The sequence below is a fragment of the Rhinoderma darwinii genome, chromosome 7 (assembly GCF_050947455.1).
Source record: "Rhinoderma darwinii isolate aRhiDar2 chromosome 7, aRhiDar2.hap1, whole genome shotgun sequence".
NCBI classification, from domain to species: Eukaryota; Metazoa; Chordata; class Amphibia; order Anura; family Rhinodermatidae; genus Rhinoderma; species Rhinoderma darwinii.
The window spans coordinates 105858211-105882803 of record NC_134693.1 but is presented as its reverse complement, the minus strand read 5'-3'; the positions used below and the strand labels follow the sequence as shown (position 1 = coordinate 105882803).

At 47.5% G+C, this 24593-nt stretch overlaps 1 protein-coding gene across 1 annotated transcript; it reads left to right on the top strand.

The window, feature by feature from the left end:
- The first annotated feature begins 442 nt into the window (after positions 1-442).
- Positions 443-24055, top strand: TST (thiosulfate sulfurtransferase). The gene is made up of 2 exons (XM_075833764.1): positions 443-1218; positions 23692-24055. Exons 1-2 carry the CDS (start codon positions 627-629, stop codon positions 23985-23987), a joined length of 888 nt encoding a protein of 295 aa, XP_075689879.1. The 5' UTR covers positions 443-626; the 3' UTR covers positions 23988-24055.
- The last annotated feature ends 538 nt before the right edge of the window (positions 24056-24593 follow it).

The window sequence follows — 24593 nt, the reverse complement described above, 5'->3', positions numbered from 1 at the left end:
ACGGGTCTTCAAATATGGAGACACAAAAACAAATAATTTTGAAAAAAAAAGCGTTTTTACTGTGTAAAAGTAGTAAAACATACAAAAACTATACAAATTTGGTATCGCCGCAATCGTAACAACCCGCTGAATAAAGTTATTGTGTTATTTATACCACACGGTAAACGGCGTAGATTTAGGACGCAAAAAAGAGTGGCAAAATTTCTGATTATTTTCTATTCCCTCCCCAAAAAAAAGTTAATAAAAGTTAATCAATAAATAATATGTGCCTAAAAATGGTGCTATTAAAAAATACAACTTGTCCTGCAAAAAACAAGACCTTATACAGCTATGTCGACGCAAAAATAAGAAGGTTATAGCTCTTGGAATGCGACGATGGAAAAACGTAAAAAATAGCTTCGTCATTAAGGTCCAAAATAGGCTTGTCATTAAGGGGTTAAGCATAACCTAAAACATGTGATGTGGTTTCACAAAAGTTTGAGGCGTCAGAAAAAGATTAACAAATACAGAGCTGGAGTCCAGCCTCCAGGAAGCAAGCTGTGTACACTCTGAACTTCATTACATAATCACCATGTGTTGGGAAAAAAAGCTCAGCACACTGCCAAGCTGTAGAGAGAGCTAGGAGCATGTCTCATCAACTTCGCTCCCGGGCCCTGGTATCCATAAACTGGCTGTCTGAGGCCTTGAAAACCTGCAAACCAGGTCCAGCGCTTTGTGTTCTGGATGCTTCATTCTACTACCCACCTATCAGAGATGGACTCAAGGAGTATGAAGAGAAACATATACCCGGTGCTTTATATTATGACATAGATGAATGCAAAGACCAGACATCTCCATATGAAGTGATGATCCCCAGCGAATCCTGCTTTGCCAAATACGTGGGCAGTCTTGGCATAAACAATCAGACCCATGTTGTGATTTATGATGCTGACCAAGTGGGTGTTTATTACGCTGCAAGGGCCTGGTGGATGTTTAGGGTTTTTGGGCACAGTAAAGTATCTGTTCTGGATGGAGGCTTCAGAAACTGGGTAGATAAGGGCCTTCCTGTGACATCGGAGGTGGTAAAGCCAAAGCCAGAGTCTTTTCGAGCAGTGCTGAATCCTTCCCTGGTGAAGACATTTGAGGACATTCAAAGGAACATGAAGACAAAAGAATTTCAGTTGGTAGATTCACGTTCTGAAGGGCGTTACAAGGGTACAGAGCCAGAACCCGGAGAAGGTGAGACGGACAGATTAAACTGGATAGATGGCACTATCTGTTTAGATACGTTGCATATGAACACATTAAGGGTATGTTCACACGCAGTGTCTTCAGATGTAATTCAGGCGTTTTACACCACGAATTACGCCTGAAAAAACGGCTCCATTACGCCTACAAACATCTGCCCATTGCTTGCAATGGGTTTTACAGTGTTCTGTTCCCACGAGGTGTAATTTTACGCGTTGCTGTCAAAATACGGCGCGTAAAAAGACGCCCGCGAAAAAGAAGTGCAGGACACTTCTTGGGATGTATTTGGAGCCATTTTTCATTGACTGCATTGAAAAACAGCTCCAATAACGTCTGTAAAATACGCCGCGAAAAACGCGAGTTGCTACGAAAATGTCTGAAAATCAGGAACTGTTTTCGCTTGAAAAGAGATCCATATTTTCAGACACATTTTACCCTAAGGTGCAAATAAACGTTAACCCTTTGACTGCCAGGAATGTTTCAGGTATCTCATACCAGAAATGCTCTATCCTGGACAATAACATTTCTGGCACATCCTGAAATAAAACTCATATTGACCTCAAAATCTGGTCCGGGCTATCTGAAGCTTGATATTTTTCTATCTGTGCCGTCAGCGTTTAAACTGGGAAGTTACATAGATAATGTGATTTCCAACAACAGAATGTTTGGAACAACCAGCATAATTTGTGAAGGATTGTCCGGCTTCTTTAATGACTGTAGAAATCTGAATAGTTCTCTGATTTTGCTGCTTGTACTGAACTCCTCACAGCAGTCTCTGTGTCTCTGGGAGCAGAACAAAGTTCACATCATTGTGATGTCTGTTTAGTGTAGACATCGGAAAAGCTCCCGACATACATGCTAAATGTGTCCATAGGGCTCCATTAGCCTGACGGAGACCAAAAGAGTTTCCTTTTGGCCTCAGTTGGGCTGGTATACATTAGTATACCTGTTTTTTGAATGATGGAATAGCACAGTAGATTACCGCAAAAGTAAACCGCGTGGTATATGTTTTATAACATGGGAGCCTATAGATGATGCATACCGCTGTATAGGATACGTCACAGGTACATGTTGTGGGCTTTTCAATAGGCTTTTATGATGCATATTTTTAACGGTTACCATTAAAGTCTATAGTGACGTATACGTTAAACGGATGTCTAAGGGTATGTGCACACGAGGGCATTACTTCCGTAATTGACGGACGTATTTCGGCCGCAAGTACTGAACCGAACACAGTGCAGGGAGCTGGGCTCCTAGCATCATAGTTCTGTACGACGCTAGGAGTCCCTGCCTCGCTGCAGGACAACTGTCCCGTACTGTAATCATGTTTTCAGTACGGGACAGTAGTTCCACGGAGAGGCAGGGACTCCCAGCGTCGTACATAACTATGATGTTAGGAGCCCGGCTCCCTGCACTGAGTTCGGTCCGGGACTTCCGGCCGAAATACGTCTGTCCGTTAGGGACGTTAATGTGCTCGTGTGAACCCAGCCTAAGGCTGGGTTCACACAGAGTTTTTGCAGGTGGAAAATCTGCCTCAAAATTCAGTTTGGAATTTTGAGGGAGATTTTGCTTTGCCTTCATGCCAGATTTTCGCAGAGTTTTTCGCCCGCGGGCAAAAAAACGCAGCGAAATACACTTTCTCTGCCTCCCATTGATGTCAATGGGAGGTCAGAGGCGTAAACGACCGAAGATAGGGCATGTCCCTTCTTTTTCTGCTCTCGGGGAAAAAACACCTCTGCCTCCCATTGAAATCAATGGAAGGCATTTTTGGCCGTTTTTTGGCGCGTCTTCCGACGCGGTTTCCGCATAAAAAAAAACTGTGAACTCACCCTAATAGTGACATCTATCACCCGTAGACTATATTGTTATCCGTTTAATGGATATGTCATGCCCTCAGTTTAAAACGTATATGCTTACTGGAGACCATTCAAGTTTATGGGTGACGGATGGCACTGTTAGGCTGGGTTCACACGACCTATTTTCAGGCGTAAACGAGGCGTATTATGCCTCGATTTACGCCTGAAAATACGGCTACAATACGTCGGCAAACATCTGCCCATTCATTTGAATGGGTTTGCCGACGTACTGTGCCGACGACCTGCAATTTACGCGTCGTCGTTTCACAGCTCTCAAACGACGACGCGTAAAATGACTGCCTCGTCAAAGAAGTGCAGGACACTTCTTTGCACGTAATTTGAGCCGTTTTTCATTGAATTCAATGAAGAACAGCTCAAATTTACGGCCGTCAAAGACGCCTCGCAAAATGCGAGTACGAGCAATTACGTCTGAAACGACAGAGCTGTTTTCTCCTGAAAACAGTCTGTAATTTCAGACGTAAAAGGCAGCTATCATGTGCACATACCCTTAGGCATCAGTCACAGCCTACGTTTAACCTATACGTTGGGAACTTTTTCCTGACACATACGTTCAACGTAGGTAAAAATTGTGATGTGAACATAGTCTTAGGGATTGTCCTAGTTGACAGGAGCTTTAAAACAAGCAGCAACTGAGCTGAATATAAATGCTAACTATGTAAATATCAAAAATCCAGGATTAACCACTAAGGCCGGGTTCCCACGTAGCGTAAACGCTGAAGAATTTCCGCAACTGAATTCTGTGTGGAAATTCTGCAGCGTTTACAGTAGCAGCAAAGTGGGTGAAATTTAGTCAATCTCAAGTCCATGCTGCGGAAAAACGCAGCGTAAACGTTAATAAATTGACCCGCGGTGCAAAATTTATTTCTGTAGCGTGTCAATTTATGCTGCGTTTTCATTGATTTTCTGCTGCAGGTTTGTCCCATTGAATTCAATGGGGATGCAAAACCCGCAACAGAAAGCCAAGTGTTGCAACTTTTGCAGCGTATTCGCAGCGTTTACGCCGCAAAAAATCGCAACGCCGGAAAAAAACAAACAAACATTATTACCCAGAACGCCCTCCTTCATGCAATCCGGCCTCCTGTGATGAAGTTGTATCCCATGTGACCACGGCAGCCAATCACAGGCTGCAGCGTCACATGGCCTGAAACGTCATCGAGGGAGGCCGGAGCGGACGTCAAAGGAGGGAGGGTTAAGTATGTGCGCTTAATTACGCAGTGGAATTTCCTTCTGAAAGATCGCACCACAATGTGCTGTGTTGGATCTGGCTAGTTATGAAAAATGGGGATGGACCACACGTTTTTTCTATTTAAAATAAAAAATGACGTGCCCCCCCCCCCCATTTTTCAGAACCAGCCAGGTAGAACACAGCAGCAGCAGGCCAGCATTACTAGGGTGGGAAGGCCCACTGTTTTTGGGCTTTCCCAGCCCAATAATACCAGCCTGCGTCCACCCCACCTACAGATGGTCGGGTACTTGATCGTACCCAGTACCCCTGGTGGCGGTGGGTATCGGGGTAATATTGTGGGGTTTGTGTTAGCCTCCGCTTTAGTAATGAACGTTGTCCATCAGCCAGCGTCCATTACTAAGGCGGTAGTAATGAAGTTTAAAAGAAAATACAAACACATAGAAGAAATATTGTATTGAAATAAAAAAAAAAACAACCCTCATTAACCATTTTATAGAAAATAAAAAAAAGCCATCATGTAAGTAATCTTCGAATCCGACATAGTCCAACAACCGAACCTATAAAAAACACTAATACAAAATAAAACCATTAGTAACACAGGTTGTAGGCTAAGATACAGGGCCCATGTGTGATACTGTCTGTTAGAACATGTATCTAAGGGCTTATTCAGACGAACGTAAAATACGCGCGTGCAACGCGCGTGATTTTCACGTGCGTTGCCCGTAGCTATATTAGACAATGGGGCCGTGCAGACATGGCAGCGTTTTTTGCGCAGCGTTGCTCCGTTGCAAAAAACTCACGACATGTCCGTTGATTCAGCGTTTTCAACGCATCACGCACCCATTGAAGTCAATGGGTGCGTGAAAACCACGCATGTCGCACGGAAGCACTTCCGTGCGAACTGCGTGTTTGCGCAACAGCTGTCAAAAGGATGAATGTAAACAGAAAAGCACCACGTGCTTTTCTGTTTCCGAACATCCAAACGGAGTGTCTTTGCGATTAGCGAACCCCGACAACCGAAGCGAACTTCACCGGGTTCGGCCAAACTCGTTTTGGCCGAACCCGGCAAAAAAATTTCCGGTCCGCGACGTCGGGAGACATTCACTGTGCATGGTGCTGAAAGAGTTAAACTGTTTCAGCACCATGGACAGTGACTTGCGATCCCAAAATACATGAACCTGTAAAAAAAAACGAAGTTCTAACTTACCGATTACTCCTGTCTCCTTCCTGCAGTCCGACCTCCCGGGATGACACTTCAGTTCAAGTGACAGCTCCAGCCAATCACAGGCCAAGCACAGGCTGCAGCCAATCACAGGCTGCAGCGGTCACTTGGACTGCCGCGTCATCCAGGGAGGTGGGGCTCGAAGTCAAGAGAGGCGCGTCACCAAGGACGCGTCACCAAGGCAACGGCCGGGAAGTTCTCGGTAAGTAGGAACTTTTATCTTTTTTTTAACAGGTTTTTCGCTGTTGTGTTCGGCATTCACTGTCGAGGGTGCTGAAAGATTTAGCTCTTTCAGCACCTTGGACAGTGACGGGCGTCGACAAGCCTCATCTCTATGATGCCGGCTGCGCGAAAATCACGCAGCCGCGCATCAGACACGGATGACACACGCAGCTGTCAAATAGTGTTTGCGCGCGCAAAACGCTGCGTTGTTTGCGCGCGCAAAAACGCAACGCTCGTGTGAATCCGGCCTAAGCCTACCACAAGGCAGGCAGTAATCTTATACTGTCTGTATCTTAGCCTACTATGTGGTAGGCCTAGATACAGGGCCCATCAGAGAGGATCACAAATGGGCCATGTGTGAACCTGTCTGATGGGCCCTGTATATAAGCCTACCAGAAGGCAGGCTTTGATACAGGACCCCAGCAGACAGTAATCTTATACTGATTACTGTCTGCTCGGGCCCTGTGTCTAAGGCCTCATTTACACGAGCGTAATATACGCGCGTGCGACGCGCGTGCTTTTCACGCGTGTCGTACGCACCTATATTACTCTATGGGGCAGTGCAGACGATGCGTGAATTTTGCGCAGCGCGAGTGCGTTGCGTAAAACTCACGACATGTTCTATAATCGTGCGTTTTTCGCGCATCACGCACCCATTGAAGTCAATGGGTGCGTGAAAACCACGAAGGTCGCACGGAAGCACTTCCGTGCGAACTGCGTGATTCGCGCAAGAGCTGTCAAACTGAATGTAAACAGAAAAGCACCACGTGCTTTTCTGTTTACAAACATCCGAACGGAGTGTTTTAGACATGAGCGAACCGAACTTTACCGGGTTCGGCCGAACTCGTTTTGACCGAACCCGGCAGGAGACAGTCACTGTGCAGGGTGCTGAAAGAGTTAAACTGGTTCAGCACCCTGGACAGTGACTACCGATTCCAATATACGTGAACGTGTAAAAAAAAAAAAAAAGTTCCGACTTACCGATAACTCCCGGCTTCTTCCTCCAGTCTGACCTCCCGGAATGACAATTCAGTCCAAGTGACAGCTGCAGCCAATCACAAGCCAAGCACAGGCTGCAGCGGTCACATGGACTGCCGTGTCATCCAGGGAGGTGGGGCCAGATGTCAAGAGAGGCGCGTCACCAAGGAAGCGTCACAAAGGCAACGGCCGGGAAGTTCTCGGTAAGTACGAACCTCTTTTTTTTTTTTTTTTTAAACAGGTTACTCGATATGGTGATCGGAATGCACTGTCGAGGGTGCTGAAAGAGTTACTGCCGATCAGTTAACTCTTTCAGCACCATGGACAGTGACTGACGTCGACTAGCCTCATCTCTATGATGGCGGCTGCGTGAAAATCACGCATCCGCGCATCATACACGGATGACACACGGAGCTGTCAAGTGCCTTTTGCGCACACAAAACGCTGCGTTTTTTGCGCGCGCAAAACGCACACGCTCGTGTAAATGAGGCCTAAGTCTACAATGTGGTAGGCTTAGATACAGGGTCCATGTGTGATACTGTCTGTTATACTCTTTATCTAAGCCTACCACAAAGCAGGCTTAGATACAGGAACCCAGCAGGCAGTAATGATGTTACACTTACCCACCTCTTCTGCTCCGGGTGCAGCGGATGTCCCAACACCATCCAGCGTCGTGAAGTCATGCGCGGTGCACAGCGTCATGACGCAAGAAGATATCAGGACTTCCACTTTGCTCGGGAAGGTGGGTATAGTGGTATTACTATAGTAACTGGCCCGTTTATTTTATAACATAGGCCCCAGTTACTATAGTAAATTTTTACAGATGCGGAGCGGGGGCCGCGGCACTGTCGCAATTGCGACCCCTGTAGCAGCAGTCGCCCGGGGCACCGGGCCAAAGATTCAGGGCGTGGTCCCCCGAGGGTGATGATTTGCATTCTTCAGTATTTAGTAGGTGGGAAAAGTCTGCATGTTAAGCAGTATACAGGTTCTCATGCACGCCTTAACTAGTATCAACAGGCCTACTTTAATTAGTCAAGAACATATACAGAGGGTGCAATCATATGGCACTAATACGCCTCCATTCTTATATTATTCACATGTATATTTTTACATGTATCTGGATGTTCTCAGATATGTACGGTAAAGAAGTGAGAATGGTGGCAAACATTTTTCTTGACCTCCCTTTAGTAATCCCAGGCTGAAATTAGGAACAATAAATTGCATGCAAGTGTACACCAAATAGAGGTAGCATGTACATTAAAATTGCTTTAAACCAGCATCCATGGGATGAGATATTCTGGACAGACATAGATACATATATAAAAACCACTTGTAAGGCCTCATGCACACGAATGTATTTTTGTCCTCCCGTAAATACTGGCGTAAATACGGGTCCTTGGTCACACGTATTCGACCCATATTGCACCAGTATTTACGGACCCGTGCCCATAAATACGGGTCCGGTGTCACCAGTATTCCACCCGTATTTACGGGCACGTTTTCGCTGCAAAATTGCACCGCACTAATTGGCAGCCCCTTCTCTCTATCAGCCCCTCCTGTGAAATCACCCCCCCCCCTGTTTTGTGGTCTTAAAGGAAACACCTAAGGCAGTGTCACTGACAGTGGTTATTATGAAGTCACTACTCCTCTAACATCACCACCATTGTGATTTCAACACCCTTGTGATGTCACCACCTGCACTGATGTACTATAGGGGATCCAAAAGCCCATGTCCCTGACAACCCCCTTTCTCTGATAATGTCATCATTGGTGACCTCACCAAGGCTGGAAAGTTGGCCTTAAAGGTTATTCACCACACCTCCATCATGGATTACCCCTGCCCCCGGGTGTAGCCACCGATGCTGTCCTGCAAGTACATCTCCTGACACTCAATTAATAGGGCTGCCACTCCTTGTGACATCATAGTCCCACCCCAGCTATAAAGTGATCATTGCCCTTTATGACATACTTATGTCACCACCCAGGGGCGGACACCAACAACTGAGGGCCCCATGTGCAATAACAGTATATGGGCCCCTTGGTTTGAAACTGCTAATTTAATTGGACATATGGTATGTGCACCCCTGAGCTTACCTGACAAACTAGTTGTGAGGTAAACAGTACCTTAATTGATTGAAACACACTTGTGATGTCACAGAAGATAACATGACAGGAACACAGTTGTGATATCACAGCACCTTTCCTGATTGAAACCATTTTGTGTTGTGACAGCAGCTTACCTGACAGAAAGAGAGTTGTAATATCACAGCTTCTTACCTGGAGGAAAACATTCCTGGGATATCACAATAACTTACCTGATTTAAACTAGTTGTGATGTCACAGCAGCTTACATTTATGATGCCACTGCATGTTCCCTGTCTACTTGTGATGTCACAGCAATTTACCTCACTTTAACTCACTTGTGATGTCACAGAAGCTGACATGTCACAGCAGTTTACCTGACAGAAAGGGAGTTGTGATGTCACAGCTGTTTACCTGATTGAAACACTCTTATGATATAACAGTAGCTTACCTGACTTATACTAGTTGTGATGTTGCAGCAGATTCCAAGAATGATACACATGTATGATGTCACAGCATGTTAAGGTACAAAACTCACTTGTTATGTCACAGCAGTTCACCTCACTTTAACTCACTTGTAATATCACAGAAGCTGAAAGACGTTTACCTGACTGAACCTCACAGTTAGGGTAAGTTCACACGTAGCGTAAATACTGCGGATTTTACGCAACAGATTTAGTTGCGGAAAATCTGCAGCATAATACAATAGCAGCTGAGTGGATGAGATTTGAACAAATCTCATCCACGCGCTGCGTAACTGATAAGCGGGGAAAAAACGCTCAAAAAGTGACCTGCGGTGCATTTTTTTAATCCGCACGATGTCAATTCTATTTGCGTTATCACTGCTTTTTTTGTTGAGTTTTCCCCATTAAATTCAATGGGAGGTAAATCCTGCAATAAATAGCAATGTTGAGATTTTTACGGCGGAAAAGCTGCAACTCAGAAAAAAGAAATATTATACTTACCCAGAATTCTGTGCTTCTTCGTCCAGGCCGGCCTCCTGGGATAACGTTTCCTATCCTCCGTTCCCTCCTGGTGAGGTGGCCACTAGTGCTGTGTCCAGTCAAAGACAGTATAGAGGTGGCCGGGAGTGCAGACACTTTGCTATGCTCATCTGTTTTCGCAACTCCAATAGAAGTGAATGGAAGTAATTTAAACAGCCTAGTTCACTGTCCTACTCTGTTTCCGAAACTGACATTCACTTCTATGAGAGTTATGGAAACAGTGTAGCACAGCAACCTCGGCTGTGTCCGTACTCCAGGCTATTTCTATACTCCTGGACACCTCCCCACTAAGCCTCTGTCTGGATGCGGCGACCAGCAGCCCCTTTATCAGATGTGGATAGGTGCAGACCTATCCTGTGCATATGCCATAAATGTCTAAGATGGGAATGCCCCTTTAGCTCTCAGAACGGATCATGATGTCACAGGTGGGAACATGATGGGTGGCGACATAACATAGGATGTTGATCTTATAAACTAAGTACTGGGATTTGCAGCTGGCAGACAGCTATGGCAGCTGTACCCTGGAGTAAGAGTGGCCCATGCCAAAGGAGTGGTGCATTCTCTTTAATAGCTGATAGGTCCCATCAGGGCCGGACTGGCCATCTGGCAGTTTTGGCAAATGCCAGATTTTCCAGTGAACAGTGGTCCGCCTGCTGGCCGCCCAAACAATCAGTGTCGGACAGTCAGGGCCGCACTGTCCATGAGGCGAGATGATCTTCTCACCTCGGGCGGCGACCTGCTGCCTCTCTGAGGGGCCGGCGGCGCCACTGGAACCAGCCACTGCGACCCCATCCTGCACTAATTGTAGCTGCGTCTATATGGCCGGGCAAGTTCCGTGCCCGACCATTCAGCGCCTCACAATGACGCTGATTCGCAGGGCAGAATGACCTGCTAGCTTTCCACTATGCTAGCGGCGTGTTGACTTCATGCTTGGGGCACTATATACGGGGGAGCTATTTGTGGGGCACTATATACGGGGGAGCTATTTGTGGGGCACAATCTACAGGGGAGGCTATATGTGGGTCACTATCTACAGGGGGCATATAGCCCCACCATATACAGGGGGCTATATGTGGGGCACCATCTACAGGGGGGCTGTATGTGGGGCACTATACACAGGGGCTGCTGTATGTGGGGCGCTATCTACAGGGGGGCTATATGTGGGGCACTATCTACAGGGGGCTCTATGGGAGGCATTATCTACAATGGGCTCTTTGGGGGCACTATCTACAGGGAGCAGTGTGTGTGTGTGACACAGTGTATGGTACTATGTGTGTGTATATGGCGGAATATAAAATTGAAATCATACTATTTAGTTACAGTATGGTGATATTTTAGTATCGTATAATGGTATAATTTGCAATCTTTATGCGTTAGTATTAGGCCATGATCACGCAATCAGGATTTGATTAGGACTAAGACCCTGATTCCATACCTAAACCCCTTTCAAATCTACTAACATTCAATCAATTACAAGTGAATGGGGTATTTTATACTCCATTCACATGCAGCAGAAGTAAGTCTGCTTGAATTTTTTTTCGCATGTTTATTATGCTGATGGAAAAGCAGTGGATTAGTTGGAGTTGGAGCTATCAGGAAGCTCCCCATATCTTGTATAGCTGAACTGTGGTCCCATGTCCTCCAGCCCAACACTAGTGGCTGCGTATGGCCTGCGGTGGGCCTGTGTGCTTAAAAATGCCAGGGCTGATTTTAAGTCCCAGTCTGGCCTTGGGTCCCATATAGGGAAACGGTGCATGTGGTGATGTCACAAGGTTAATGAGGTAAGTATTGTGCTGAGCGGTCAACTCTATGCCGCAGACCTCAGCCAGGCTGGAGTATCACGCTGTATCGGTAGCGTTTAGAGTTCCTGTTCGACCGAGCATTTAAGATCCCAAAGCGCCTCCACACGGCCTACTCAAAGGGTGAGGGAAGCCCTCTTTCTTTGGTTGTGCCACAAACCTAGGGTTCGCTGCTGCCTATGCCATCATGGTGGTCAACCACTACCTTTCACAATATCACCAGTAACGGACTCCAGCAGTTGCTTGTAAGTGACACAAACAACCTTGATACGCTCTCCAAAACACTTCGAATCACTGCCACCATGATAGTCAACAGTTCACAGTTCAATTTATGGGTGGCCAGCTCAGCTCAAATCTACAGATGTGCAGGTAAACAGTGCAGTGCTTCAACAGAATTCCAGAACGTTAAGCAGGGCCATATTTAGAGTTGATGCTGACATCCCCCATAATTTCCGAAGTTACGGAAACAGCGTAGCTCGCTGGAATTGCGGCCCCAGGGCTGGACCCAGAAAAGGTAAGTATAATAATTGTTTTCCTTTTTTATGTGTTACTAATGTTTTTTTTGGTGTTAGTGTTTTTTTTTTTTTTTACAGTTTCTGTTCTTGGACTACTTCGACTATTTCAATTACAGCGTTTTTTTTTTTCAATAAAATGTTTAACAAGGGTTGTGTAGGTTTTTGTTTTTTTTATAGTAAAATATTTTTTTCTATGTGTCTGTTTCTTTTTAACTTTATTACTACCGCTTTAGTAATGGCCGCAATCTAATTGACAGCATCCATTACTAAGGTGGGGCTTAGTCTTAGCCAGTGAAAAGGCAAGCACTAACCCCCATTATTACCCTGTACCCACCGCCACCCGGGCTACCAGGAAGAACCTAGTAAGGCCTCATTTACACGAGCGTGTGCGTTTTGCGCGCGCAAAAAACGCAGCGTTTTGCATGCGCAAAAGGCACTTGACAGCTCCGTGTGTCATCCGTGTATGATGCGCGGCTGCGTGATTTTCGCGCAGCCGCCATCATAGAGATGAGGCTAGTCGACGTCAGTCACTGTCCAAGGTGCTGAAAGAGTTAACTGATCGGCAGTAACTCTTTCAGCACCCTCGACAGTGCATTCCGATCACCATATCGAGTAACCTGTTTAAAAAAAAAGAGGTTCGTACTTACCGAGAACTTCCCGGCCGTTGCCTTGGTGACGCGCCTCTCTTGACATCTGGCCCCACCTCCCTGGATGACGCGGCAGTCCATGTGACCGCTGCAGCCTGTGCTTGGCTTGTGATTTGCTGCAGCTGTCACTTGGACTGAATTGTCATCCCGGGAGGTCAGACTGGAGGAAGAAGCCGGGAGTTATCGGTAAGTCAGAACTTTTTTTTTTTCACGTATATTGGAATCGGAAGTCACTGTCCAGGGTGCTGAACCAGTTTAACTCTTTCAGCACCCTGCACAGTGACTATCTCCTGCCGGGTTCGGTCAAAACGAGTTCGGCCGAACCCGGTAAAGGTCGTTTCGCTCATGTGTAAGACACTCCGTTCGGATGTTTGTAAACAGAAAAGCACATGGTGCTTTTCTGTTTACATTCAGTTTGACAGCTCTTGCGCGAATCACGCAGTTCGCACGGAAGTGCTTCCGTGCGACCTTCGTGGTTTTCACGCACCCATTGACTTCAATGGGTGCGTGATGTGCGAAAAACTCAGAATTTTAGAACATGTCGTGAGTTTTACGCAACGCACTCGCGCTGCGCAAAATTCACGCATCGTCTGCACTGCCCCATAGAGTAATATAGGTACGTACGACACGCGTGAAAAGCACGCGCGTCGCACGCGCGTATATTACGCTCGTGTAAGATCCAAAACCCGAGCATCTGCAGTAATGCTCAGGCACTGGGGTTGCCGCAGGCATGGTATTATTAGGCTGGGAAAGCCCAAAAAAAATGGCCCTTCCCATCCTGATAATGCTAGCCTGCTGCTGCTATGTTATATTTAGCTGGTTATGAAATGTTTTTTTTTTTTTTTTTAATTATTATTATTATTATTATATCTTTTTTTTTTCTTTAACAAACTATGTGGGGTCCCCCCCCCCATTTTTTCATTACCAGCCAGATACAACATAGCAGCAGCAGGCTAGCATTACTAGGGTGGAAAGGCTTACGGGTTTTTGGACTTGCCTGATAATACCAGCCTGCGGCTGCCCCAGTGCCCGACTGTCACTACAGATGGTCGGGTAATAGATCGTACCCAGCTCTTCCAGGTACCCCTGGTGGCGGTGGGTACCAGGGTAATAATGGGGGGGGTTACTGCTAGCCTTTTCATCGGCTAACACTAAACCGCCTTGGTAATGGATGCTGTCTATCAGACAGAAGCCATTACTAAGGCTGTAGTAATAATTAAAAAAAAAAAAGCACGAACACATAAAAAATATTTTATTGAAATAAAGTCCTACACACAACCCTCGTTTAAACATTTTATTGAAAATAAAAACACTGTCGTCGAAGTAGTACTTGAATCAGAAGTAGTCCAAGAACTGAATCTGTAAAAAATCACAGAACAATTATCATACTTACCCTTCTGGGTCTGTGACAGTTAACTAAGCAGTGCAGTGACAACTCTAAGCGGCCATTGGTTAGTTTACACAAACAGACAGAGAGGCAGCACTTCCAAAAAGAATAGCTTTATTCACCCGTGCAACATTTCATTCCAGCAGGACCTTTCTCAAGCATGTGATCCTGCGCTCCTTACAAGGCTCAGTAAACTAAGCAGTGACAGCTCTAAGCTGTCATTGGTTATTTTACATCAGGTGATGGCCTGTTACCTAAGTGCATTGGCCTACTTTTAAAAGTAGGCCAGTTCGTAGGCCAATGATCTGAGGTAACCTGGGACTACGTGATGTAAACTAAACAATAATGGACAGAATCCACAGCACTGGACCAAGTGTGGGTGCACGCCTCAACAGGACCTAGTCCACAATCCTTTGTAGTAGACACAAACGACAGACAGAGGCAGCACTTCCAAAAAGAATAGCAGCTTTATTCAAATGTGCAACGTTTCAGTCCAGCAGGACCTTTCTCAAACCAGTAACAAATGGGGGGCATTTGTTATTTGAAATGTTCCACATGCTTGATAAAGGTCCTACTGAACTGAAACGTTGCACGGGTGAATAAAGCTGCTATTCTTTATTCTGATGGTCAACACGATTATGGCGATACCGAATTTATATAGGTTATATATTTTTTTAAATGTTTTACCACTTTTACAAGGAAGAAATATTTGTTAAAAAAAAAATTGCGAGGACTTATTTTATGCGGGACGCGGTGTTTTTACTGGTACAAACTACTTTTTGATCACTTTTTTTTTTTTTAACAACAAACCGGTATAGCTCCAACATGGAGCATTCACAGTAAAAGCATACAAATAAAAATAAGAAACTGCAGGTGTGCATTACATCATCACACAATTAATCCAATAAACATCATATACAGTACCGTTCAAAAGTTTGGGGTCACCCAGACAATTTTGTGTTTTCCATGAAAACTCACACTTATAGTTATCAAATGAGTTGCAAAATGACTAGAAAATATAGTCAAGACATTGACAATGTTAGAAATAATGATTTTTATTTGAAATAATAATTTTCTCCTTCAAACTTTGCTTTCGTCAAAGAATGCTCCATTTGCAGCAATTACAGCATTGCAGACCTTTGGCATTCTAGCTGTTAATTTGCTGAGGTAATCGGGAGAAATTTCACCCCGTGCTTCCAGAAGCCCCTTCCACAAGTTGGATTGGCTTGATGGGCACTTCTTGCGTACCATACGGTCAAGGTGCTCCCACAACAGCTCTATGGGGTTGAGATCTGGTGACTGCGCTGGCCACTCCATTACAGATAGAATACCAGCTGCCTGCTTCTTCCCTAAATAGTTCTTGCATAATTTGGAGGTGTGCTTTGAGTCATTGTCCTGTTGTAGGATGAAATTGGCTCCAATCAAGCGCTGTCCACAGGGTATGGCATGGCGTTGCAAAATGGAGTGATAGCCTTCCTTATTCAAAATCCCTTTTACCTTGTACAAATCTCCCACTTTACCAGCACCAAAGCAACCCCAGACCATCACATTACCTCCACCATGCTTGAAAGATGGCGTCAGGCACTCTTCCAGCATCTTTTCAGTTTTTCTGCATCTCACAAATGTTCTTCTGTGTGATCCAAACACCTCAAACTTCGATTCATCTGTCCATAACACTTTTTTCCAATCTTCCTCTGTCCAATGTCTGTGTGCTTTTGCCCATATTAATATTTTCCTTTTATTAGCCAGTCTCAGATATGGCTTTTTCTTTGCCACTCTGCCCTGAAGGCCAGCATCCCGGAGTCGCCTCTTCACTGTAGACGTTGACACTGGCGTTTTGCGGGTACTATTTAATGAAGCTGCCAGTTGAGGACCTGTGAGGCGTCTATTTCTCAAACTAGAGACTCTAATGTACTTGTCTTGTTGCTCAGTTGTGCAGCGGGGCCTCCCACTTCTCTTTCTACTCTGGTTAGAGCCTGTGTGTGCTGTCCTCTGAAGGGAGTAGTACACACCGTTGTAGGAAATCTTCAGTTTCTTGGCAATTTCTCGCATGGAATAGCCTTCATTTCTAAGAACAAGAATAGACTGTCGAGTTTCACATGAAAACTCTCTTTTTCTAGTCATTTAGAGAGTTTAATCAAACTCACAAATGTAATGCTCCAGATTCTCAACTAGCTCAAAGGAAGGTCAGTTTTATAGCTCCCCTAAACAGCAAAATTGTTTACAGCGGTGCTAAGATAATTTCACATGGGTTTTCAAGTGTTTTCTAATCATCCATTAGCCTTCTAACACAGTTAGCAAACACAATGTACCATTAGAACACTGGAGTGATGGTTGCTGGAAATGGGCCTCTATACACCTATGTAGATATTGCATTAAAAAGCAGACGTTTGCAGCTAGAATAGTCATTTAGCACATTAACAATGTATAGAGTGTATTTCTGATTAATTTAATGTTATCTTCATTGAAAAAAACTGCTTTTCTTTCAAAAATAAGGAAATTTCTAAGTGACCCTAAACTTTTTGTATAGTGTATATGAAAATGTTGACACATACAATTCCACACTTAGATTTTCAGGAAATATTAGTACATAGAATGGGTGATCACGATAACTACCTTAACTGGCAGAAGAATGTGAACCGGTGAGAGAAGCCAGGTGCGTAGTGCCACTACCTGTGAACAACATCCAATAATGCCACTGGAGATTGAATTTATCTAATGCATGGGATCTAATGACCCAGGCCCTCTCCGTCTGGTAAGATAAATTACCCGATTTATCAGTTCCACCTTGAAAATACAGCAGCACATTTCCATATACGAGCAATCATGACCCTTGTGGTCAAGATAATATGACAAATCACTGTCCTGCTACGACTTGGGATTTGATCGATATCTACAAAGCAAAAAGCCAAGCCAGGACTTAGAGACTCTGTCAATAGTTTATTAATCCCCTATATCCTAGCTAATCTAATAGGCACTATGATGCTGGTAACTACAGTAATTAGTTTTTTTTTAAAGTTATGAGCATTTTTCTAAATATGCTAATTTAGCTATACTTGCCAAATAGGAGGTGACTTTCTTTTCACTCTGGGCGGTGTAATGTTTTCTGTATGACGCTGTCCAATCAGCCTCATACAGTTGTCCTTTTCCCAGTCAAGCAACACCGTGTGATCATATTGTATAAAGCTTCCATTCCTGACTGTGGTTTCAACTGGTGATATCTCTGGTTGTTTCACAGCTAGAACTGCGATCCTGGTGTCATATGAAGGATTATCATATATGGACACAGTGACGTCACTCACTTCTGAAGCGGAATCCCCGACCCTGTGGCCGGGGATTCCTCTCCTGGAGAAGTCAGTGACTACACTGTCCATGTCCATATATGGACATTGAAGTCAGTGACTTTTCCTGGAAGGGGGGGGGGGGTGGGTGCAACCTACAAGGGGCTGTGTGGCATTACCTACCAGGGGGGCTGTGGCATTATCTACAGAGGGCTGTGTGTGGCAACAAATTTAATGAAATTCATCCGATTTTAAAACGGACAGGGAAAAAAACGGATGCAAAACGGGTCAAAATTGTCCGTTAAAAACGGCAACACGGCTGGGAACAGAATCTGAACGGATGCAAAATGGCCGGGAAAAAGGCCCAAAAGGGACGTTTTTATTGGCCGCCACTCGTACCCTGTCGTGTGAATAAAGCCTACCTCTACCGCTCTCCACTCTGGCGGCAATGTGGCACCTACAGGGGGACTATGTGTGGCGCTATGTACAGGGGTGCCGTGTGTAGCGCTATGTACAGGGGTGCCGTGTGTGGCGCTATGTACAGGGGTGCCGTGTGTGGCGCGATGTACAGGGGTGCCGTGTGTGGCGCGATGTACAGGGGTGCCGTGTGTGGTGCGATGTACAGGGGGGCCGTGTGTGGCGCGATGTACAGGGGGGCCGTGTGTGGCGCTATGTACAGGGGGGCTGTGTGTGGAGCTGTCCACAGGGGGGCTGTATCTGGAGCTATCTACAGGGGGGCTCTGGTGGATGATTTTTCCATTGACCGGTAGCAGAGTTACACTACTGGAAAAAAAAAATCCCCATCATGTAACTCTGCTACCTGTCAATTGAAAAGTCATCCACCACAGGGTCTCCCTTTTGATTTTCATTGTTCTCAGCCTTTTGGTTTGTCCTGCAGCTGCTGCCGCCGTGATGAGAAAATGTTATACCCAAGATAGGAAAAGTAACATAAAGACGATATAACCGGATCCATAATATCTGTGATATCCAGACAGTCTAGAGATCCGCAGTGAGAATGTGTGTGCATTATTTGCAGAAGGATCTGGCCGTGATTTGATGTGTTTACGCGGAATATTGGGCGTGGTTAGGGGGCGTGGCTTAAAAAATTCCCTCTTCCGAATTCAAAAGTTAGGAGGTGCATATGCCTAAAGGTAGTTTCAATAATGGCTTTTATGTATATTCAATGGAAGCACTTTATAAGGGATTCTTATACAGACGTATTCCAGCTGCATTTCAGCACAGCGTCCGGACTACTGCTGTGCAACTGAACCCACTTGGATAACCAGGGGTGTAACTAGGAAAGACTGGGCCCCATAGCAAACTTTTGACTGGGGCCCCCCCCTCCCCTGGGTGTCGCACAACCCCAATCCCTTGTAGATAGTGCCTTTTTTACAGCCCCCCCCTGTAGATAGCGCCATACAGCCCCCCCTGTAGATAACGCCATACAATCCCCCCCTGTAGATATCTACAGAGGGGGCTGTATGGCGCTATCTACAGGGAGGACTGTATGGCGTTATCTACAGGGAGGACTGTATGGCGTTATCTACAGGGAGGACTGTATGGCGTTATCTACAGGGAGGACTGTATGGCGTTATCTACAGGGAGGACTGTATGGCGTTATCTACAGGGAGGACTGTATGGCGTTATCTACAGGGAGGACTGTATGGCGTTATCTACAGGGAGGACTGTATGGCGTTATCTACAGGGAGGACTGTATGGCGTTATCTACAGGGAGGACTGTATGGCGTTATCTACAGGGAGGACTGTATGGCGTTATCTACAGGGAGGACTGTATGGCGTTATCTACAGGGAGGACTGTATGGCGTTATCTACAGGGAGGACTGTATGGCGTTATCTACAGGGAGGACTGTATGGCGTTATCTACAGGGAGGACTGTATGGCGTTATCTACAGGGAGGACTGTATGGCGTTATCTACAGGGAGGACTGTATGGCGTTATCTACAGGGAGGACTGTATGGCGTTATCTACAGGGAGGACTGTATGGCGTTATCTACAGGGAGGACTGTATGGCGTTATCTACAGGGAGGACTGTATGGCGTTATCTACAGGGAGGACTGTATGGCGTTATCTACAGGGAGGACTGTATGGCGTTATCTACAGGGAGGACTGTATGGCGTTATCTACAGGGAGGACTGTATGGCGTTATCTACAGGGAGGACTGTATGGCGTTATCTACAGGGAGGACTGTATGGCGTTATCTACAGGGAGGACTGTATGGCGTTATCTACAGGGAGGACTGTATGGCGTTATCTACAGGGAGGACTGTATGGCGTTATCTACAGGGAGGACTGTATGGCGTTATCTACAGGGAGGACTGTATGGCGTTATCTACAGGGAGGACTGTATGGCGTTATCTACAGGGAGGACTGTATGGCGTTATCTACAGGGAGGACTGTATGGCGTTCCCTACAGGGAGGACTGTATGGCCTTATCTACAGGGGGGGCTGTATGGCCTTATCTACAGGGGGGGCTGTATGGCGTTATCTACAGGGGGGGCTGTATGGCGTTATCTACAGGGGGGGCTGTATGGCGTTCCCTGCAGGGGGGGCTGTATGGCGTTATCTACAGGGGGGACTGTATGGCGCTATCTACAGAGGGGGCTGTATGGCGCTAACGCCATACAGCCCCCACTGTAGGGAAAGCCATACAGCCCCCCCCTGCAGGGAACACCATACAGCCCCCCCCTGCAGGGAACACCATACAGCCCCCCCCTGCAGGGAACACTATACAGCCCCCCCCCTGCAGGGAACACCATACAGCCCCCCCCCTGCAGGGAACACCATACAGCCCCCCCCCTGCAGGGAACACCATACAGCCCCCCCCTGCAGGGAACACCATACAGCCCCCCCCCTGCAGGGAACACCATACAGCCCCCCCCTGCAGGGAACACCATACAGCCCCCCCCTGCAGGGAACACCATACAGCCCCCCCCTGCAGGGAACACCATACAGCCCCCCCCTGCAGGGAACACCATACAGCCCCCCCCTGCAGGGAAGACCATACAGCCCCCCCCCTGCAGGGAACACCATACAGCCCCCCCTGCAGGGAACACCATACAGCCCCCCCCCCTGCAGGGAACACCATACAGCCCCCCCCTGCAGGGAACACCATACAGCCCCCCCCTGCAGGGAACACCATACAGCCCCCCCCTGCAGGGAACACCATACAGCCCCCCCCTGCAGGGAAGACCATACAGCCCCCCCCCTGCAGGGAACACCATACAGCCCCCCCCCTGCAGGGGCCGCCATACAGCCCCCCCCTGCAGGGGCCGCCATACAGCCCCCCCCCTGCAGGGACCGCCATACAGCCCCCCCCCTTGCAGGGAATGCCATACAGCCCCCCCCCCCTTGCAGGGAACGCCATACAGCCCCCCCCTTGCAGGGAACGCCATACAGCCCCCCCCCCTTGCAGAGAACGCCATACAGCCCCCCCCCTTGCAGGGAACGCTATACAGCCCCCCCCCTTGCAGGGAACGCCATACAGCGCCCCCCCCTGCAGGGAACGCCATACAGCGCCCCCCCTGCAGGGAACGCCATACAGCGCCCCCCCTGCAGGGAACGCCATACAGCGCCCCCCCTGCAGGGAACGCCATACAGCCCCCCCCTGCAGGGAACGCCATACAGCCCCCCCCTGCAGGGAACGCCATACAGCCCCCCCCTGCAGGGAACGCCATACAGAGCCCCCCTGCAGGGAACGCCATACAGCCCCCACCCTGCAGGGAACGCCATACAGCCCCCACCCTGCAGGGAACGCCATACAGCCCCCCCCCCCTGCACAAGCGCGACCGGAGCTCCATTCATTTCTACGGAGCTGCCGACACAGACCCCAGAAGTTCGAGGTTTGTGATGGAGAACTTCAGGGGACTTTCAGTCCCCCGTTCTCCCTATCGCTGGCAGCAATCACACATGTATCCCCTGTCCTGTGGAGATCCTGTGGAGAGGGGATACATGTCTTTTGTTTAATGGCAGAGCGGGGAGATACCTCCCTGCTCTGCCGTAGTGTTCAGTGGCGTCCCGCTGTAGCAGTCATAGCGGCTGCTAGCGGAGCCTTCGGCCATGGTGGGGGCCCGTGCCGGCGGGCAACACGGGCCCCCTCATGCCGCGGGCCATACAGCCCCCCCCCTTGCAGGGAATGCCATACAGCCCCCCCCTGCAGGGAACGCCATACAGCCCCCCCCTGCAGGGAACGCCATACAGCCCCCCCCTGCAGGGAACGCCATACAGCCCCCCCCTGCAGGGAACGCCATACAGCCCCCCCCCTGCAGGGAACGACATACAGCCCCCCCCCTTGCAGGGAACGCCATACAGCCCCCCCCCTTGCAGGGAACGCCATACAGCCCCCCCCCTTGCAGAGAACGCCATACAGCCCCCCCCTTGCAGGGAACGCCATACAGCCCCCCCCTTGCAGGGAACGCCATACAGCCCCCCCCCTTGCAGGGAACGCCATACAGCCCCCCCCCTTGCAGGGAACGCCATACAACCCCCCCCTTGCAGGGAACGCCATACAACCCCCCCCTTGCAGGGAACGCCATACAGCCCCCCCCCTTGCAGGGAACGCCATACAGCCCCCCCTTGCAGGGAAGGCCATACAGCGCCCCCCCTGCAGGGAACGCCATACAGCGCCCCCCCTGCAGGGAACGCCATACAGCGCCCCCCCTGCAGGGAACGCCATACAGCGCCCCCCCTGCAGGGAACGCCATACAGCGCCCCCCCCTGCAGGGAACGCCATACAGCGCCCCCCCCCCCTGCAGGGAACGCCATACAGCGCCCCCCCCCTGCAGGGAACGCCATACAGCGCCCCCCCCCTGCAGGGAACGCCATACAGCGCCCCCCCTGCAGGGAACGCCATACAGCCCCCACCCTGCAGGGAACGCCATACAGCCCCCCCCCCCTGCACAAGCGCGACCGGAGCTCCATTCATTTCTACGGAGCTGCCGACACAGACCCCAGAAGTTCGAGGTTTGTGATGGAGAACTTCAGGGGACTTTCAGTCCCCCGTTCTCCCTATCGCTGGCAGCAATCACACATGTATCCCCTGTCCTGTGGAGATCCTGTGGATAGGGGATACATGTCTTTTGTTTAATGGCAGAGCGGGGAGATACCTCCCTGCTCTGCCGTAGTGTTCAGTGGCGTCCCGCTGTAGCAGTCATAGCGGCTGCTAGCGGAGCCTTCGGCCATGGTGGGGGCCCGTGTCGGCAGGCAACACGGGCCCCCTCATGCCGCGGGCCCCGTAGCAGCCGCTACGGCTGCTACGGCGGTAGTGACGCCACTGTGGATAACTATAGAGTCCTGTTAGCATAAGCAAGCTTTGGGGGAATACTCTAAGCAAGTGTTCTTATTAGGCCTTCTTCACACAGTTTAGATTTAAACATTATAAATATATAAATAAAGACCTTAAAGGTCTGCTCTCCTGGATCCAATTCTGGTTTTGGCATGAAAAATGCATGCAAAATTTGCAGGAAATCTGCACTGTGTGAACAAGGTCTAGGCGCAGTCACACGCGGCTGATTTTGCATACAATTCTGCAACTGCAAATCAGTTCCATTCATTTAAGGGTATGTTCACACGGCTTATTTTCGGCCGATTTTTGGGCCGTAGACAAAACGGAAGCAGAACGCCTCCAAACATCTGCCCATTGATTTCAATGGGAAAAACGGTGTTCTGTTCTGACGGACCGTTTTTTTTACGTGGCCGTTTTTCATTGACTCTATAGAAAAACAGCTCCAAAAACTGCTGTAAAAAATGCAGCAAAAATCGCGAGTTTGATTAAAAAACGTCTGAAAAAACATTTCCATATTTTCAGAAGTTTTTTTGCTAAGGTTGTGAACATACCCTAAATGTCGCTGTTTCTGCAACAGGTACATGGATTTCTGCAATTTCCATTCAGGTGAATAAAACTGATTTTCACTCAATGAAAATTTAGGCAACAAAATCTGCCGTGTGTGACTGCACCCTAAATATTCCCTAAATAACGAACGTTCCTGTCAAATGACAGCAAGCAGAGAGGAATTGATACAGAAACTATATAAAAAGTTGTATAACTTTTTATTATACAATGATAACAATTATTTGCTAAAACCGGAATACCCTTTTAATCTCCTCTACAATTGTATTCCCGCAGAGATCAAAGTATGGATGCCTAATTTTAGATGAAATGTTTCACTTGTTGTCATTTAAAAAAAAAACAACCTACAGTTACATCGTTATTTAATATGTTTTCTTCATCTCTATTTCTTACTTATAGTGATATTCCCCGGTCATATTCCTGGTTCCTTAAACCTTCCATTTACGAGCTTCTTGACAGAAGAAGGGTATGAGAAGTCCCCAGATGAAATGAAACAACTTTTTCAGGACAAAGAAATTGATCTGACAAAACCCCTGACTATTACTTGTCGGCGTGGTGTTACTGCCTGCCAATTAGCATTGGCGTCATTTATTTTGGGCAAGGAAGATACTGCTGTCTATGATGGGTCATGGTTTGAATGGTTCCACCGGGCTAAACCAGAAGACAGAGTCACTCTGTGGAAAAATGAGAAGTGATGAGTAAGATAATGTTGTACTAGTAACATGACTGAATACATGAAAGGAAACCACAATAAAAAAAAGCAAAACTAGTAAACACTTAAGCTGGATTCACACGAGCATGTTCGGTCCGTAAAGGACGGAACGTATTTCGGCCGCAAGTCCCGGACCGAACACACTGCAGGGAGCCGGGCTCCTAGCATCATAGTTATGTACGACGCTAGGAGTCCCTGCCTCGCTTCCGGACAACTGTCCCGTACTGTAATCATGTTTTCAGTACAGGACAGTAGTTCCACGGAGAGGCAGGGACTCCTAGCGTTGTACATAACTATGATGCTAGGAGCCCGGCTCCCAGCAGTGTGTTCGGTCCGGGACTTGCGGCCGAAATACGTTCCGTCCTTTATGGACCGAACATGCTCATGTGAATCCAGCCTTATAGTAAGACTTAAAGTGGACTACCATCAAACATGTACAAATGGTCATATATCAGTAAATAATCGTTAGAGCAGCAGCCAAAGTTTGGTAATAATTATTTTACTTAACAAAAATATTGACATTTTTCCATTCAGTTATGGCGGCCGCTTTTGCAAAAGTAACAACAAGAAATGCAGCCATATTGATTGT